Source organism: Syngnathus scovelli, chromosome 7 (genome assembly GCF_024217435.2).
Source record: "Syngnathus scovelli strain Florida chromosome 7, RoL_Ssco_1.2, whole genome shotgun sequence".
Taxonomy (NCBI): domain Eukaryota; kingdom Metazoa; phylum Chordata; class Actinopteri; order Syngnathiformes; family Syngnathidae; genus Syngnathus; species Syngnathus scovelli.
In genome coordinates this window covers 3852320-3867953 of record NC_090853.1, presented here as the reverse complement: position 1 = coordinate 3867953, position 15634 = coordinate 3852320, and the positions used below count along the sequence as shown (strand labels likewise).

General features: G+C 47.1%; 1 protein-coding gene across 1 annotated transcript; it reads left to right on the top strand.

The window, feature by feature from the left end:
* Window positions 1-1541: 1541 nt before the first annotated feature.
* On the top strand, window positions 1542-14894 carry bcl9l (bcl9 like). The gene is made up of 9 exons (XM_049726109.2): window positions 1542-2039; window positions 7312-7406; window positions 7506-7900; window positions 9300-9425; window positions 9591-9765; window positions 9853-9937; window positions 10030-12361; window positions 12444-12698; window positions 12804-14894. Exons 3-9 carry the CDS (start codon window positions 7615-7617, stop codon window positions 13892-13894), a joined length of 4350 nt encoding a protein of 1449 aa, XP_049582066.1. The 5' UTR covers window positions 1542-2039; window positions 7312-7406; window positions 7506-7614; the 3' UTR covers window positions 13895-14894.
* Window positions 14895-15634: the final 740 nt, after the last annotated feature.

Sequence of the window (15634 nt, the reverse complement as noted above, 5' to 3'; positions counted from 1 at the left end):
AAAGCCAAAACTACCCCCAGAAATAGTTGAGATGGACTCCAGCACAAAATAAATAAATAAATAAATAAATAAATGGGCACGTATTAATGAATAGTCTGGATAATTTTCTCTACGTGACGCACATCGTTTAAAGTGGACGCACCTCAACGTTTATTTCCCGCAGCGCGCCCCACTGACATTCTTGTTTGTCTCCTCACATCCATGCCAGTTTCCATGACAACATGACTTCGCTCTCTCATCCTCTGCCACCATGCATTCTTCTGACCTTCCATCGCTCTTTTCATTTTCTTCGCCCTCTCCACCCCCCTCCAAAGATAAAAAAGCACGCGGCCCGCCCCCGTCCTTCCCCGACTCTAATTGGTGCTCGCCGGATAGGCAGGAAAAGTGATGGGCGCGCATAAAGTGGATGACATGTTTATGATGACAAAGAAATCAGCCTGCAGGCCATCTTCATCCTTCTGCTGAGGCATAAATTTCCATTCCATCTATCTAATGCATTGGGCACAGTTCGATCTTGGTTGGTCTTCCACCTCATTCAGGTGTTCGTAAGTATAAGACAATGACTTTTTTTTTTTTTTGTTCTGGAGACACAGCTCCTCTCAGATTCTCAGTGCGGCATTAACATTTGTTGTTCTTCGCAGAGGATAAAGAATATATGCCTGTGATGTCATTTGAGTCACCCGTTAACCAAACAGCGATTGTATCTCAAGTCAAATTAAAAAATCAGCCCATCAATGACTGGTATCACAAAAAAAATGTAGGTCAGGTTACTTGGGACTTAATTATTACAAATGCAGTAAATACAAATGCAAAAAAAAAAAGTCAGTGTAAAGGAAAAAAACTATTTGTGCTTTTTTGTTGTCTGAACTTTCAAAATATGTAACGATGGGATAATGTTAATCGATTTAAGCAATGATTTGACAATATGTTTGCTATTGTGGTTGTGTGCGACTGCTCTGCATCACAGCAACAGCTGCTTTTAATATTTTGCTAAGCATATTTAGCCACATTTTGCTCTCAGCATGATGCGGCGCAGCCCTCCACAACCGCAATAATAATCGTGAACACATTGTTCAATGACTACTTGTCAATCAAACGTGGGCGATCGCCCGGAGATGGGCAAAACTTTCCATCCAGATTTTATTATTCATTTATCTCATTCATAATCTAATAAAAGATTGATCGTGAATAATATGATCAAACTAATTACATTTAAAAATGAGTGAATTTTAATGTTTGGATTTAGAAAACTTTATCACGTGGGGCAAAAACAAATGAAAATATAGTGTGAAAATATGTATTTAATTAGACACCTTTTCACATTATTGACCACAAATAGTGGACTAGGAGGACAATTAAATGCTTTTCCACTAGATGGCAGAAGGTACAATTAATATTCACCTGTTGCCACGCATACAGAATATGTTCAACGAAACAGATCCAGATTTAATACATAAATTTGGGACTACATTGAGAGAAGGCCATCATTATTTCAGAACATTTATTCGTGACATTTTTTTGATAGAGTACAGTGAGATTTTTCAAAATATGTGCCTTGTTCAAGGCCGTTTTTACTGTTGTTGATTTTTTATTTTATTGTTTTATGCAGTGCGGGTGTACCTAATGAAGTGTCCAGAGAGTGTCACTGTGGGAAGTCCACGCAGTGACACTCGTCAGTGACTGACTTACGGATGCCCGTGTGGACACTCGCGTGATTGTCAGCTCGTCGATGGCGACTCGTCTTGCTCGGAAGGCATGAACTGCGGCGAGGCGACGCGTCTCCTGATTTCAGCCCAAACTTCCAGCGAGACGTGCCACGCCACGCTTTGCTAGCTGAAAGCTCCGTGGTGGGCGAGACTACCGTGCGCCCCCTCCTCACCCCCTACTGCCGCTCTCTACTCCAGCGAGTGTGGAAGCGGCTGTGGCTGCTACCCGTGCCGGCTCAGCGAGCGCTGTCGGCGGCTTCCACCCCCGGGGAATGTCGGCCCCTGACGTCGGCCTCCTCCTCCTCCACGAGTGTCACACAGCAGCCAGATGGGGTAGAGTACGCCGCATGTTTCACCTCTAACCGTTACGCACACACCACTGTCTTGGTTGAATGAGAACTTTGCTGTTTTTTGTTATATTTAATTAAATGTTTGCTGGTGGTTTCAAAAGTTGAGTTAGCCAGCGCAGACGTCAATTAGCATGCTAGCTAAGATAGCATCTGACGCATCCAGCTCGCCTGAGTGGGCTTCCATGCCACCGGCCAGCGTCCTTTGCACAAAAGCCCCACACACCCTCCTCGGGCAACACAAGTGTCCCTCGGCCGATCTCACGCCGAGTCCGACGGATGCCGTCAACCACCCCGTGCTCCGTAACCGCTGCTTCGTATTAGCCTGTCGGCTAGCTCATTAGGGAGACAGCGGAAGCGGAGGTGCCCGAGCCGTGTGTGGTGACAGGCGGCTGACACTTGCACGCACAGCCGGTGTGGGCACACGATGACTTGTCATATTAACCATCTGACTGTGACATTTTAAGGCAATACTACTTGACATTTTATTTAACTTTTTTTGGGGGTCATTCAAAGAACTCGTGTTTTTTTGGGAGAGGAATCGTCAATTCAAAATGTTCCTCGCAGCCACGGTAAGCAATCACCGGTGAGGCGTGTTTTCTCGTCCGGCTCTTGGCTCGTCTTCCCCGCCATGCGTGTGCGTGCATGCGTGGTTCGTCGACGATGACAACAAGCCTGCAGCCTGTTGCATGCATGGTTGCCATAACGCCGCTGCTACGGCTTTAAGTACACACACGCACACGCAGCCTGCATGCGTGTTGGAGCTCCCATATCCCGGCTAGCTATATTTAGTCCACTAACAGAGTTTGCAACTCGATCCGAATTGTCTTGCACAACTCAGTGGCGGGCAGTGCATTTGCCATTTACCCTTTAGTGGAGACTTACCCGACTTAATTCCATTCCTTAATAGCACCACTATCACGTTGCAATTATAGAAATCATCAATAATAAACCAAAACAGTACGTAATGAATATAGAAAACTACAAATAGGCAGTGAATTACATGGATCCAGTTTCCAAACAATCACAATTATTTTTATGTTCTGTCTTAAATTGTGGCGGTTGTTAGACTTGATCCACGCGGTATAAATCAAATGTCAGAATTGTTCATGTGGCTAAATGTTTTATATTAATTGACTAGGTTTGACCTTATTTGGTTGCATTTGTATAAACCAGAAGGTGGTGTACATGAAAAATGCAAGTCAGATCATGTGTGGTGCTGACTCAGCTTCCTGTATTTTCCATCTACAAGAGCGACAAATTAATTGATTTTGAAAGGAAAAGCATGTGACAGTCATGATGAAATAAAATCCTATCGGTAGAACATTATATAGAATAGTTTTCCAAACTAAAAGCAGCATATGGCGTATTTAGGTTAAACACAAACTTTCACCTCCGAAATCTGACTATTTGTTCTTGAGACTTAAATTCAACATTGAACATTTTTTTATTTCAATGTCTCCAAGCAATCAATTATCAAACTCGTCACTTAATTTGCCTAGATGGTGATTAATTGTTGCATCTCTAAATAAAATGTTCAGTTTGTCATCAATTAAAAAAAAAATTAAATGTGTTTAACTGCTTAGTATATGACAACCTGCAGCATATCGCAAATGTGATGTTCCATTTTTCTGTTTGTGGCCCTCTGGAAGCAGTTTAGACGTCCTAAAGTAAACAATGTTTATTTGTTGTAGTCATGCGCTTGTGCCGTGTCTCTGGTGTGAGCTTAAAGGAGCAACCAGTGAGGCGGCCTAACTGGCCTCAGGTGACACCGGCAGGTATGTTCGCACACCACTTAGCGCTAATTGGTCACCCGCCGTCGTTAGCCACGTCCCTCCTCTCGTCCCCGGTTGCGTTCTTCCCGTCATTGTTGTTCTGCCGACCGACGCTGCGGTGTGACCATCCCCTCTCCGGTGTCACATGACGCGCTTTGCCGCACAAAAATGAAATTCTCCGGCCGTGGCGGCAAACTGCCGCCTGCTAGCTCATCAAATTAACGCTAGCGGTGAGGGAGGTAGATATACATCCCGAAACTGGGCGATTACAAAAAAATTCTGTGGGGAGGTTTGTTGTCAGTTGATGAGTTTGCATTTTCAGACATTCCCTTGCTCTAATTGGCAGGCTTCCAAGAATGCCTTCCGAAGAATGTAACCGTTTAGCCGCCGAGCAAAAAAAATCACCCGCTACTTCCGAAGGCTCCGCCGGTGCCTGGTCCGCGTGAGTTTGAACTTCTTGACCCGGTTATTAAATGTGGGAAAGAACACGCAAACTCATCTCCCTCTGTCATTCCATGAAAAATATACCTATTTGCTGGCTCCGTGTGCTAAAATGCTACAAGATGGCGCCCAAACACTTTTGTCCACATAATCACATCCGTTTTTTTTTTGTAGTCTCCCGACATGTTGTGTGTTTTGCCGACGCTCGCGGAGCTTGTCGGAGGACACGGTGAGAGTTTACTTGAGGTCGCCGGCTGTGAGCGCAAACATCTGACACGTCGTTGCGATTTATCAGTTCCATCCTCCGCAAATTACTCGGCTCGCGTCGCTCATCTGCGTCGCCGCCGAGCCTGTCGGGGGTAAAGTGCACCGAGCGGCGGCGGCGGGCAAACAGCCTTCGCGTTAGAGGCTTTGGAAGCAGGTTGCCGTGGCAACACAACAAGCCGAGGCCAACCGGCGGGTCGAGGGCTCGCGATAGGCGGACGGCCTCCTTTCATTTGATGTTGCTGAGCCGTGACGTCCTTTCCCGTTACAACGTCAGCGGCAAACGCGGGGGCTGGCAGGGGAGGAGGAGGCGTGTGAAGAACGCGCACATAATGCTGCCTTTGCTTTCCTGCCAGCAAGTCGCAACTTGCCCGAGACATTAATTCCTCACAAGCTTAAACGTTACACAACCACATTGATGATTGAATTAATCATTTATCTTCATAAAAGGCAGCTAAAATGATTTCTCTGACTTCTTTCCGTCACCTTTTGTCATAGCGGCTTCTTCTCCGAGAAAGTTGATGTAGGCTTGCTTGCTCATTCAAAAAAATCTTGCGGAGCTTACATGTCAATCACTGGAAAAATCATTTAGCAGACAGGAACAGTTGGCGTCAACGCCTTTGGTGTGAAAAATATTTGTGTCAAGCGCATAGCGGCAAAATTTTTGTACTAAATGTTTTTTTTTTTTTTTTTGCATGTCATATTACATCACCGCAGCAATTAATCGCACAGATTAAGTGAAGCTCAACATTTTCCACGGAGGGGGAAGAAAAACACTTGGTGGTTTTATGTTGTCAAGGGTCGTACATGTTGTTTTGGCCTCTGACTTATTTTTCCTCCCGAGTCCCATGTTTGGTAACGGTCTAATTCTTCGGGGGGCGGGGGGGGAAGACCGGCACTTTCTATGAATGCTCTCCGCTGTGTTCCAAATATAGTGGGAAAACCAAATAGTTTTGAAGGCCAGTGACAATTCTTATGATTGGCAAAAAAAAAAGGATAATCGATGAGTTTATGAAACCCTGGTCCAGCAGAAACAATCTGCTTGTTTACGTCACGCTACTCAGGACTTGCATGAGTTGTTTTCTTTTCCTCGTGTCTGTTCCGAGATTAGCGCGAGTGACAGCGACCAATCAGACGACGCAATCTGATTAGCCTCGGCTGCTTTGCATAACGAGCTCGACTGGTGTGAGTGAGTCAGCGAAATGAAATTTGATATTCAGTAGATGAGGAAATTTAGACTTGAGTTGAAGTCACTTAAATGGTAAGGCATAAAAATATTTTTGATCATTTATATGTCTTAATTAGGGTTCTTCCCATCGTGCTTCCGATGCCATTACCGATTACACTGATTTTCATTTTAAAGCTGCTCTCTGATTATTTTAACTAATAACACATTAATCTGGCAATTGTTCTGAATTGATAAATCCATTTAAAAAAAAAATCTATCAAAGTACCTGCGCCAGATTTGTGTTTATCCGAGTCTTATAAAAAAGGGGGCGTGTCTGCAGCATGGGCTCCCTCTCCGCCGTGATGTCATTTCTCTTTTTGCCTCTTTTAGAGACCAGGTAGATAAACCAAGTTTTGATTTTTTTTTTCCTTTTCCAACCCAAAATGCATCAGCGAAAGAGCTGGCACATTGCTGGTGACATTCTCGACAGACTCTCCTTGAAGCCAGCGTCTGGTTGCTATCGCCCCAGGTCGGCATTCACTCCCAGATAGGCCCTATCTCATCTTGGCCGTCTCCTCGAAGGTCGGCAGCCCGTTGTGTGATTAGTCTGCCCCCCCATCACCCCACGCACCCTCCGGCTGTGTGATGCACAAAGCCAGTGAGTCACATTTGTAAACAGGGGCGACATCTAACCAGCCCCGCTAGGTTAATGAGTGATGAGGTCCTGGCCCCGGCGCACAAGGCGTGTCCCTGTTCTTGACTTTAGTTGGTGAGTTAATGACTAATGGCGCCATTGTGTTTTCATTTTGGGGCCGTTTAGCAACCGAGTGTTACGAAAAGACTGAACAAAAGATAGTTTATTCATCATTGGAGTCTGAAAGACTTTTGAGTGGGGGTGGGGGGGTGATGACCTTCTGAAAGGCACACCCCCCCATCATTTGTTTCACTCTATCTGTCAAACATTAAAATCAGAAGCAGGTTCCTTGAGATTTGAGTCAAGGGTTCCACCGTTTTTATCTAAAGCGCCCGTTGGTTAGCTCTTGCCTCACAGTTCTGAAGCAACTTCCACGCACAGCCCACGCCTAACCCGCTCCTCCCATACGTGCAACATTTTTACTTTCGATGTCTTACTTGAACATCATTTTGACCATTTGAAGGTCTGTTTTAGGCTCGGCTGGCTTCTGCGTGAAAGCGACAGGGGAATAAAAGCGGCGTCTGCCGTTATGACCCTTGCAGGTCATGTGTGCAAAAAGGGCTCATAGCAAAACACGTCATGAGTCAGGCATGCTTGTTCCGTGAGGCGGCGGGTGAGTCAGGTATCGCTACACAAAGTGTTGCCGAATGTGCTGTGAAGATCTTTACCGACCCAGAATGCTGCTGGGCTACTTGGACCGCGACGAACTGCAACCCCCCCCCCCCCCCCCCCCCCCCCGCCCTTCCCCCCTTAGTCCAAACAACTGTCGGTTGGCTCACTGTTAAAGACGCAGTGCGATGACCGTGCGAGGCTCTTATCACTGTTCTTGTCCAACTCCCTCGCCGAGTCCATGTTGACACCGAGGCAGAGGAACACGGCAATGATTGTCGAGATGACTCTCTCTCCCTGTGTCCAGGTCTGAGCGCGTCCACTGAAGCATGAAGCGGGAGAGCCGCAATGACGATGTCGGGCCTCATCCGCAAACCTGAGTGTGTTTACAATCATTGACAGGTTTGATGTTCACTTCATGAAGATTTTTAAGATGGCAATGGTTCATCTGTGAATAAAGCTAACATTGAGATCTAAAATAATGTTTCTTTTTATTTGTAGCGTTTCCCGATCGCAATGTGAGCCCCGGCCGGCCGACATCTTCTCCACGCCGCTCCTAAGCCTCACTCAGCAGCCAATCAAATGCACACGGACAATAAGCCGGCCACTCATGGCGAGCAAGGTCACTGGTGACGGACGAGCTCAAATGGCCGCCGTAAACCTGCAGGCTCAGCAGCAGCAGGGACCCGCCGGCCACCCGGGCCCCAAGAGCCGCCTCGGGACCGGCGGCCATGGCGTCAACAAGAGCAACCCCGGGCCCAAGTGCGCCGGCCAATCGGCGAGCAGCGTCGGAGGACTGCTCAAAACCAAAAGTAAGCGGGAGAGGAGCGTGTCTGTGGACTCTGGTGAACCGCGACATGCTGTTCCTAAAAACCTGGAAGCTGATGCCAAAGCAGGTGAGACCTCTTTTTTTTCCCATTTCAGCATCTCCTGCAATTTAAAAGTTTTATATTTGTCTTTATCGTGAAGGTGATTCATTTGTAGTCTGGACCAGGAGTGGTGAACATCACATACATACATACAGGCAATTTTGGAGTTCCCGATAACACAAAAACTATTATACTCTCCTTGTTGCTTTTTTTTTTTTTTTAAGCAAAGTTGTCATCACTAGCTCGTCCTCGCTACGTCGCCCACCCCCCAAAGGTTATCAAAACCCGTGCTCTGCAAACAGTCATTTTAACTTGTAAATATTAAAGTGTTAATACTTAAAAAAAACATCAACCCTCCTTTAAGAATGTCAAAGGTCACTTTTCCCCCTGCCATCAGTTTCAATCTGTCAAAAAACTCTCGAGATGACGTGCCTTCTTGACATCCTCCACGACAGGAAGTAAACGTAATAGCAGAGAAAATGCCCCGACCTTTCAGTGAAGCGGCAGAATTTCCTCCCTTGACTCCCCCAAGGCTTCTGATAGCAGCAATGACGTGTTTCACGTGAAAAGGCGTTCGTTGCATGTCCTCGCTGGCAAGGTCATGGGCCTGTTTGAGTTCCCCTTGTTGAAAAAAAATCATGATGACTATTTTGTGTATTTGGTGCAGATATCCTCATTAACACAAACATGAGTTGATGAAAAAATTACAGAAAATACCATCGGTATATTTTTGTTTGTTTTTTCTGTACCAGTATTTTCATTTTTTTGGGGCTGTATCAAAGAGTTTGAATTGAAACAAAGGTCAAACCTGTATTCATCTGTGCTGCACACCACTGAGCTGCAATAAGCAGGACGAGGCCCGTGACCAAGACAAACAAATTGGCTCAATGACTGACTTTATTGTGAAAAGAATCCGGTCGCCCTTGGCAACATAACATTGGCAGGAAAACAAGCAATCGTTGCCGTTGAATCGTCAGGGGCGCCCCCTGCTGCCTTGCGGGTGTACTTACACTGTTTGTCTGATTTAGTTCAGAAAAAAAGGCCTCCATGAGTGGCGAGATAGTGCAAGAATGATGTTGCGTTTATGAAGTCATCGGAAAATTTTACTTTCTTGCCCCGTTGAACTTTCACTGCGATATCATATTACTTTTTTATCTTGAGAAAATATGACATAATGACAACATTTTATGCCAACAGAATACGACTCGATTCTCCTCTTTATCTCCAAAAAATAAATATTTGCTCTTGTGAAGGTTTTTTTTTTTTTTGGGTCATGAAATGTTTTTTTTTAACCTACCCATTTTTCCAAGAAAATGGCCAACTTTCTAAATCCAAAGACCCATAAAGTTTGAGAACTTCTCTTTAAAAAAATAAAAATAAAAATAAGGACAATATCCTCACAAGTTTTTGTGTATGTGTGTTGAAGAGGGAGTCACACGCAGTAAGCGTCGTTGCGTTCTGGAGAAGAAGCAGCCATACAGTGGAGACGAGTGGTGCTCCGGACCCGACACGGAAGACGACGAAGACAAGCCGCGCTTGTCAACAACTCAACGTGAGTCAGAACTCACTGTGTGCTTTACGATCTCATGAAGAAATATTAGTCCCCTTATATATATTTTATTTCCATTGTTTGTGGACTGACCTCCTCCTTCAGTTAATTTTACGTGTGGTTTAACTAGTGTTTCCATAATGTGCTTCAATGTTTTTACTTTTTTAGGGGAGCGAGTGCTGCCGGGACCCAGGCAGGCGCAACCAGATCATCCGCCTGCGGGGCCAGCCACGTCTGAGCCTGTAATGGCTTGCGGACCAGCACCTGGACCGAAGCCAGGACCGCCTCCACCTCAGTCCTCGCAGCAGCTGTTGTATGTCTTCACAACCAGCATGGCCAACAGGTAAGCTTCCATTTAGAAAAGTCAAATCGACCTTCGAGCGCTTAAATTTAGTTTGGGGTTTACCACTTTTTTTTCTTGCTTCAACAGTGCTGCAGAATCAGTCATGAAAGGAAACGCTGATTCCATTCTTCAGTTTCATCAGCAAAATATTCCACGAACCAAGTTAGAGCAGGTCAGCCAATAACAAATGAGTCAATTATACTTTATACATCCATTTTGGTGGGAGTCTAGCAAATCATAATCATCAAAATGTTTGTTTCGCAGGGCTACGCAAGGCTCGTCGAGAAGGTGAACTCCAGCGCCTCTCCTCCCGCACCCGCCCCTAAATCCAAAAGCGGAACTCCCAGGCCGAGCTCTGCGGGAGGTGGCGTCCCCGCACTTGCGGCGGGAACGCCGACATCGGGTGGCCACTCTGACAACGATTCCCCTCGGAGCAGACATGGCGGCCTCTCCATTCCCTCCCATAGGCCAGAGGGCGATGGCAGAGGCACGCCTTTAGGCTCGGTCTCTGTCCACAGTGAGGGTCTTCCCATTGCTAGTCTCTCGCCGTCGGGGAGTCCTTCCCTCCTGTCTGCGCATTTACAAAGCGACACGGGACAGAGAAGCGGCCCCGGCAACCCAGGCGGTCTTTCCAAGGAGCAGCTGGAACACCGCGAGCGTTCTTTGCAGACACTGAGGGACATCGAGAGGTTGTTACTACGCACTGGAGCGAGAGGGAGCCCTCACGGTGACGCGGGGGTCCCCACCGGTAACCTCGCCAATAACGTTTCCCACGTCATGAGCAACAGTGGCAGCGATCGAGGTGCCATTCTGGAGGACGGCGACAACGGTACAAACACTGGAGATTGCGGTAGCATGGCGCTGTCGGCGTTGGCGTCTCTGGGAACCATGAAGAAGTTTGAAGAGCCACTGCAGTCCATCATGTCACAAACGCAGTCGCTCGGCGCCGCCGCTCACAGCCCCGAAATGGACCCTCGCCATCATCTAGCGCAGCATCCTCACCAGCAGCTATCCTCGCCTGGCTTGGACATGGGCTCCATGCTTGGACCAGAGGGGCTGACCCAAGAGCAAATCGCCTGGCGGAAACTCCAAGAAGAGTACTACCAGGAGAAAAGGAGGCAACAGGAAATGCAAAGTCCACAGGATTTTAGGATGATGACTGAAACGGGCTTGCACGGAGGTCCCATGATGATCAGGGGACCCCCTCCCCCATATCACAGCAAGCCTGGAGATCAACAGTGGGTTTCTGCAAATATGATGGGGGGAGGAGCAATGCCTGGGCATGTACGAATGGCCGCCATGCACCAAGAAGGACCTGGACGTCCGAGGTTCCTCGCACACATGCAGAGAGGCCCACCGGGTGGAGCGGGCTTTCCCGGCAGTCCAGGAGGGATGTTACCCGTCGACGGTCTCGGACCCCAAAGACCGACCAGGCCGGGGATTTGGCTCGATAATATGCCCAACAACATGGATGGCGGAGGTCCATTCCACGGTCGCTACCCGCCTCAACACTTGCTGGATGAGCCAGAACATCTTTTATCCCGCGAGGAATTATTTCGCATTTCCGACAAGCGGCAGTTGCAGGGTCTTCCTAGGTTTGAACTTGACCGGATTATGGCGCAGCAGCAACAGGGAAATATGGGTTCAAGAATTATGGAAAATCCTGGAGTCCCAGACTACTCCAATGTGGGTATGGGCAGGGGTCCCCCTCCCAATCAAGGAGATCCTATGGACTTTCTCGGTTCACGGGATATGGTGGGCTCTCCCGGAGGAGGGCCTCAGATTAGAGACTTAATCGATTGTCCTCTGGGGAGCAACCTTTCCATCAACATGATCAACATGAACCCACAGATGAATATGCAGCAGCAGCAGCATATGGCTCTCCAGCAAAAACTCCGTAGAGGTCCAGGAAGAGTGGGGACTTTAAGTGAGTTCTTCACTCCTGGCGAGATTGCAAGAATACGAGCGTCACAACATGAACGAAGAAATATGGGAATGGTCCCGGGACCCGATGGATCCTTTCGTTTTCCGACGCAAGGCCCTTACGGCGGGGGAGCGGGCGAAGGGCCGTATCCTTCGCAGCCCGGTCCGGAGATGTTTGGGCCCGAACTGGAGGCTCGTAATCAGATGGGAAGTACGCCGCGGCTCAGTCATATGCCGATCACCGGAGACCTCCGAGGAGTCGCTCCCGGTCCTCGGCATCCTCCCGACCTATCGGTCAACGTTCACCCGATGACCTCTCCTACGGTCCAGCTCAATTCGCCATCCCTTCACCGAGAGCCGCCGGCGCTTCTTCCTTCTCCGTCGGCCCCGGGGCAGAAGTCACCCTCCATGATGGCCCCCGCGGGCTCTCACCCCCCTCTTCCCCCTGCATCTGGTGCGGGGACACCTTGCTCTTCTTCCGTGAAATCGCCCCAGATAATGGGCTCTTCGAACCATGACTTGCACTCCCCATCCATCTCACCTGGACGACTCAAGTCCCCGGCTGTGGCGATGGGCTCTCCTGCGTGGATGTCTCCCAAAACAGATCCTTCGAGTCCGGCTGGCCTCACCGGCGTGAGGGCGGCGGGCAATGGTGGAAGTCATTCCGAGACAGGTAGATTCAAAATGATGTTTTCTGAAGTCATCATTCATACTTTCTGGTGACCTTTACGCTGATGATTTTTTTTTTTTTGCAGGGCGATCAATCCCCCCCAGGAGTTCCAACTCCACCCCGAGTACCCAACCAGGCTTGATGAATCCCGGTATGACATTTGCGACTTCGCCCGACGGCTCAAAAGCAAAGAATCCGTTGTCGCTGATCATGTCTCAGCTGTCCAAGTACACCCTGCCCAGTTCCACTCCTCTTTACCACGACGCAATTAAGACAATAGCCACTTCTGATGACGAGATGCTGCCCGATCGACCTCTTCTGCCCGGTGTTAGCATTGGAGGTACGAACCCAAAAACACAACGGGCGTCACGTTTTCATCTGCTTGGTGTGATTTGTTGTTTTTTTACACTCTGATCATAACATGCCGGTTTTGCTACGCCAACAGGAAACCCGGCGGCATCTCAGATCCTGGTCTCCCAGAGTTCCATCGGTGGCCAAAGTGATTCCCAAAGCCCCGTGAGAATCCCGAGCCAAGGTCAGCAGCAACTCTCCCACGAAGCCTCGGAACACATGCTGTCTTCCCCAAACCCGGCGGGCCTTCCTCTTCTGAGTTCCAACATGATGGTCGGAGGAAGCGATGACCTCGGTCCTTGCAACGTGTCACCCATGTCTCAAAACCAGATGGCGGCTTTCCCCCGCATGCAGCCGTCGTCTCACGGCCGTATTCGCTCACCCATGGGCCGAATGTCGCAGAATTTCTCTCAGTCCGGCGAGGACATCCTCCCACCTCAACGGCTGCACCAACGCCACCGTCATCCCTCAGAGTCCTTCCCAGCCCTTTCCATGGGCGATGGCCCAGATCTGAGCGAAGTCATACGACCGACCCACTCGGGGATTCCCGAGTTCGACCTGTCCCGCATCATTCCCTCCGACAAGCCCAGCAGCACTCTGCAGTATTTCCCCAAGAGCAAACCAAACCAGGGGCCCGGGTCACAGCAGCCGACTTCTCAGCAGCTTCTCAAACACTTGTCTTCCTCTGGTTCTCCGCACATCTCGTCATCCAACCCCCACTTGGCCAATTTGCAGAACATGATGGGGGAGCCGCCGCCGCCTCACCAGGGGCACGGCGGACTCGGCCAAAACATGGCCGTTCTCCAGGGGGACGCCAGGGGAATGGTGTCTAACGCAGACATGGGACACATGTTGGGAAGGACAGGGATGGTTCCCCAACAACAGCAAGCCATGATGCCCAACAGTCTTCTCCACCACCCCTACCCGGGAATGATGTCGCCTCAGCAGCACCAGCACAATTTGATGGCGAGGCAAAACATGATGATGATGCAGGCCAAGCAGCGCAACATGCCGGGAGACCCTTTTGGCCCCCAGGCTGCTTTAATGTCCCCTCAGGGTCCCTTGATGGCCCCATCCCACGCACAGACTGGAATGATGGGACCCCAGTCGCTCAGACAGCGGGGGATGTCCCTGGACAGCCCCATCGGTTACGGTCCCGACGGTATGGCCAACATGCCTTTTTGATCGGCCCCACGCAGCCCGGACAAGTGTCTCTTTTACGTTACTGTGGCAATCCAGGTATCAGTCCTTCCTTCCATTTTAATTGGCAATCAAAAATCAAAAGGTTTGACTTTTTTTTAGTATAATAGAACAAATGGATATCATTGTGATGGTTAACAGGCAAATGGATCTTTTCCAAGTCACGCTTGTTACCAAATTTCCAGGTCACGGAAAGGCAACCAATTACATACTATGTAAATCGTATTCAGTCCTGCGCCCTGTTTTACATTTTCTATTTTTAATTGAACACTGAAAAATCAGGTTGTTGTCTCCCGCTCTTTTGTATTACATAAAAAAAAAAGGAACGATTAGATAATCATTTGTTTTTTTAAGTTTTGGATTGCCATTTGAAAACAAATAGAACAGGTTTTGCACGGATTAGCGTGTCAACACTTTTTCGAGGGGAGAAGAGAAATTACGAATATCAGTAACGAGCTTTGCTACTGATTTATACATTGAAATATTTAAGAGCACTGTAAAATGGTTCGATATAAAAAATCTTCAAGAGCTTTTTTTTAAAAATGCAAAAAAACAAGACAACTGTCATGTACTTTTCTGAGATGTGCTTGTTTGTCAGGAATCACATGGCAGTTAAGAGGAGTGCCTAAAATGTGTTTTGTTTTTTTTTTCCCCTAGATTTTATTTCTCCAGCTACCAAAACTGTTGCGCAAAGGAATAAATATATATATATATATATATATATATATATATATATATATATATATATATATATATATATATATATATATATATATATAATGATAAAATAATATATACCTGCTGTATATAAGATGCAATTTGTGATTGTTTGCACTCTCGTTCTGTATAACTGTGTTTTAATAGGAGTCTAAAAGAAATGAAAAAGTGAGAATCTCTATGGTGAGTTTTGGGATGGCGGTTGCTGTTTGATAAATAGACTATGGGACATGATTGTAGTCAAATAAATGAAAGCCTTAATAATTTATATTGTGTGTGAAGACTCTTCTGATCACATTTGAATTTGAACAAATTCAAATAGTATCCAATATCATGTATGTTTTTTGTTTTAAGACGACTATTTAAGTGACTATCTGAGAACTATTAATTTAACAATATGTTGCATCGTATCAAGTTTAACACCACTCACAGATTTCGTTTCAAGATAACTTGAAAGGCAGGTTCATAGGTTTAAAAAAAGATTATAGTTATATTACAGAGATAAAAGCAATGGGATTAAAAGCAATCTACCCATTTATTAAAAGGCCACGACACGTGTCACGGTGTAATAGGAACCCATCACTGCTATTTAATGACTTGATACAAAGACAAAAAGGAATGCTTTTTCATGATGTGACCATGATGGATTTCATACAGGCTAAATGGACAGAAAGAAGAAGGCAACAGTGTGAGTACTTCTGATACCGCCTGTCATTTTTACTCACTGTAATATTATTGGTACGAGGCTCCCTCTAGTGGTAAGTGGAAGAATTACTCAAATGTGCAAACCGCATGTTGCTACGTAGCTGAATCCACGTAGTTGGACATTTTTGTTTTGTGCTGTATATTTTTCTAATATAAACCGTGCCTTTGCTCAAGTTTAACAAAGATTGGGAAACACTGAGTTAGGGTACCCATTGAAGGTGCATTTTGACAGGCACACCCATACAACTTTTATGGGGGTACCTTGAATGAAACAGTTTAGAAAGGTTAATAATCACGTGTAAG

Excerpts from the sequence above, each read along its gene's own strand:
- bcl9l (XM_049726109.2), top strand. The coding sequence starts at position 7,615 with ATGGCGAGCAAGGTCACTGGTGACGGACGAGCTCAAATGGCCGCCGTA. Across the intron at positions 9,426-9,590 it reads GCGCTTGTCAACAACTCAAC|GGGAGCGAGTGCTGCCGGGA; the intron begins GTGAGTCAGAAC and ends TTACTTTTTTAG. Across the intron at positions 9,766-9,852 it reads ACAACCAGCATGGCCAACAG|TGCTGCAGAATCAGTCATGA; the intron begins GTAAGCTTCCAT and ends TTGCTTCAACAG.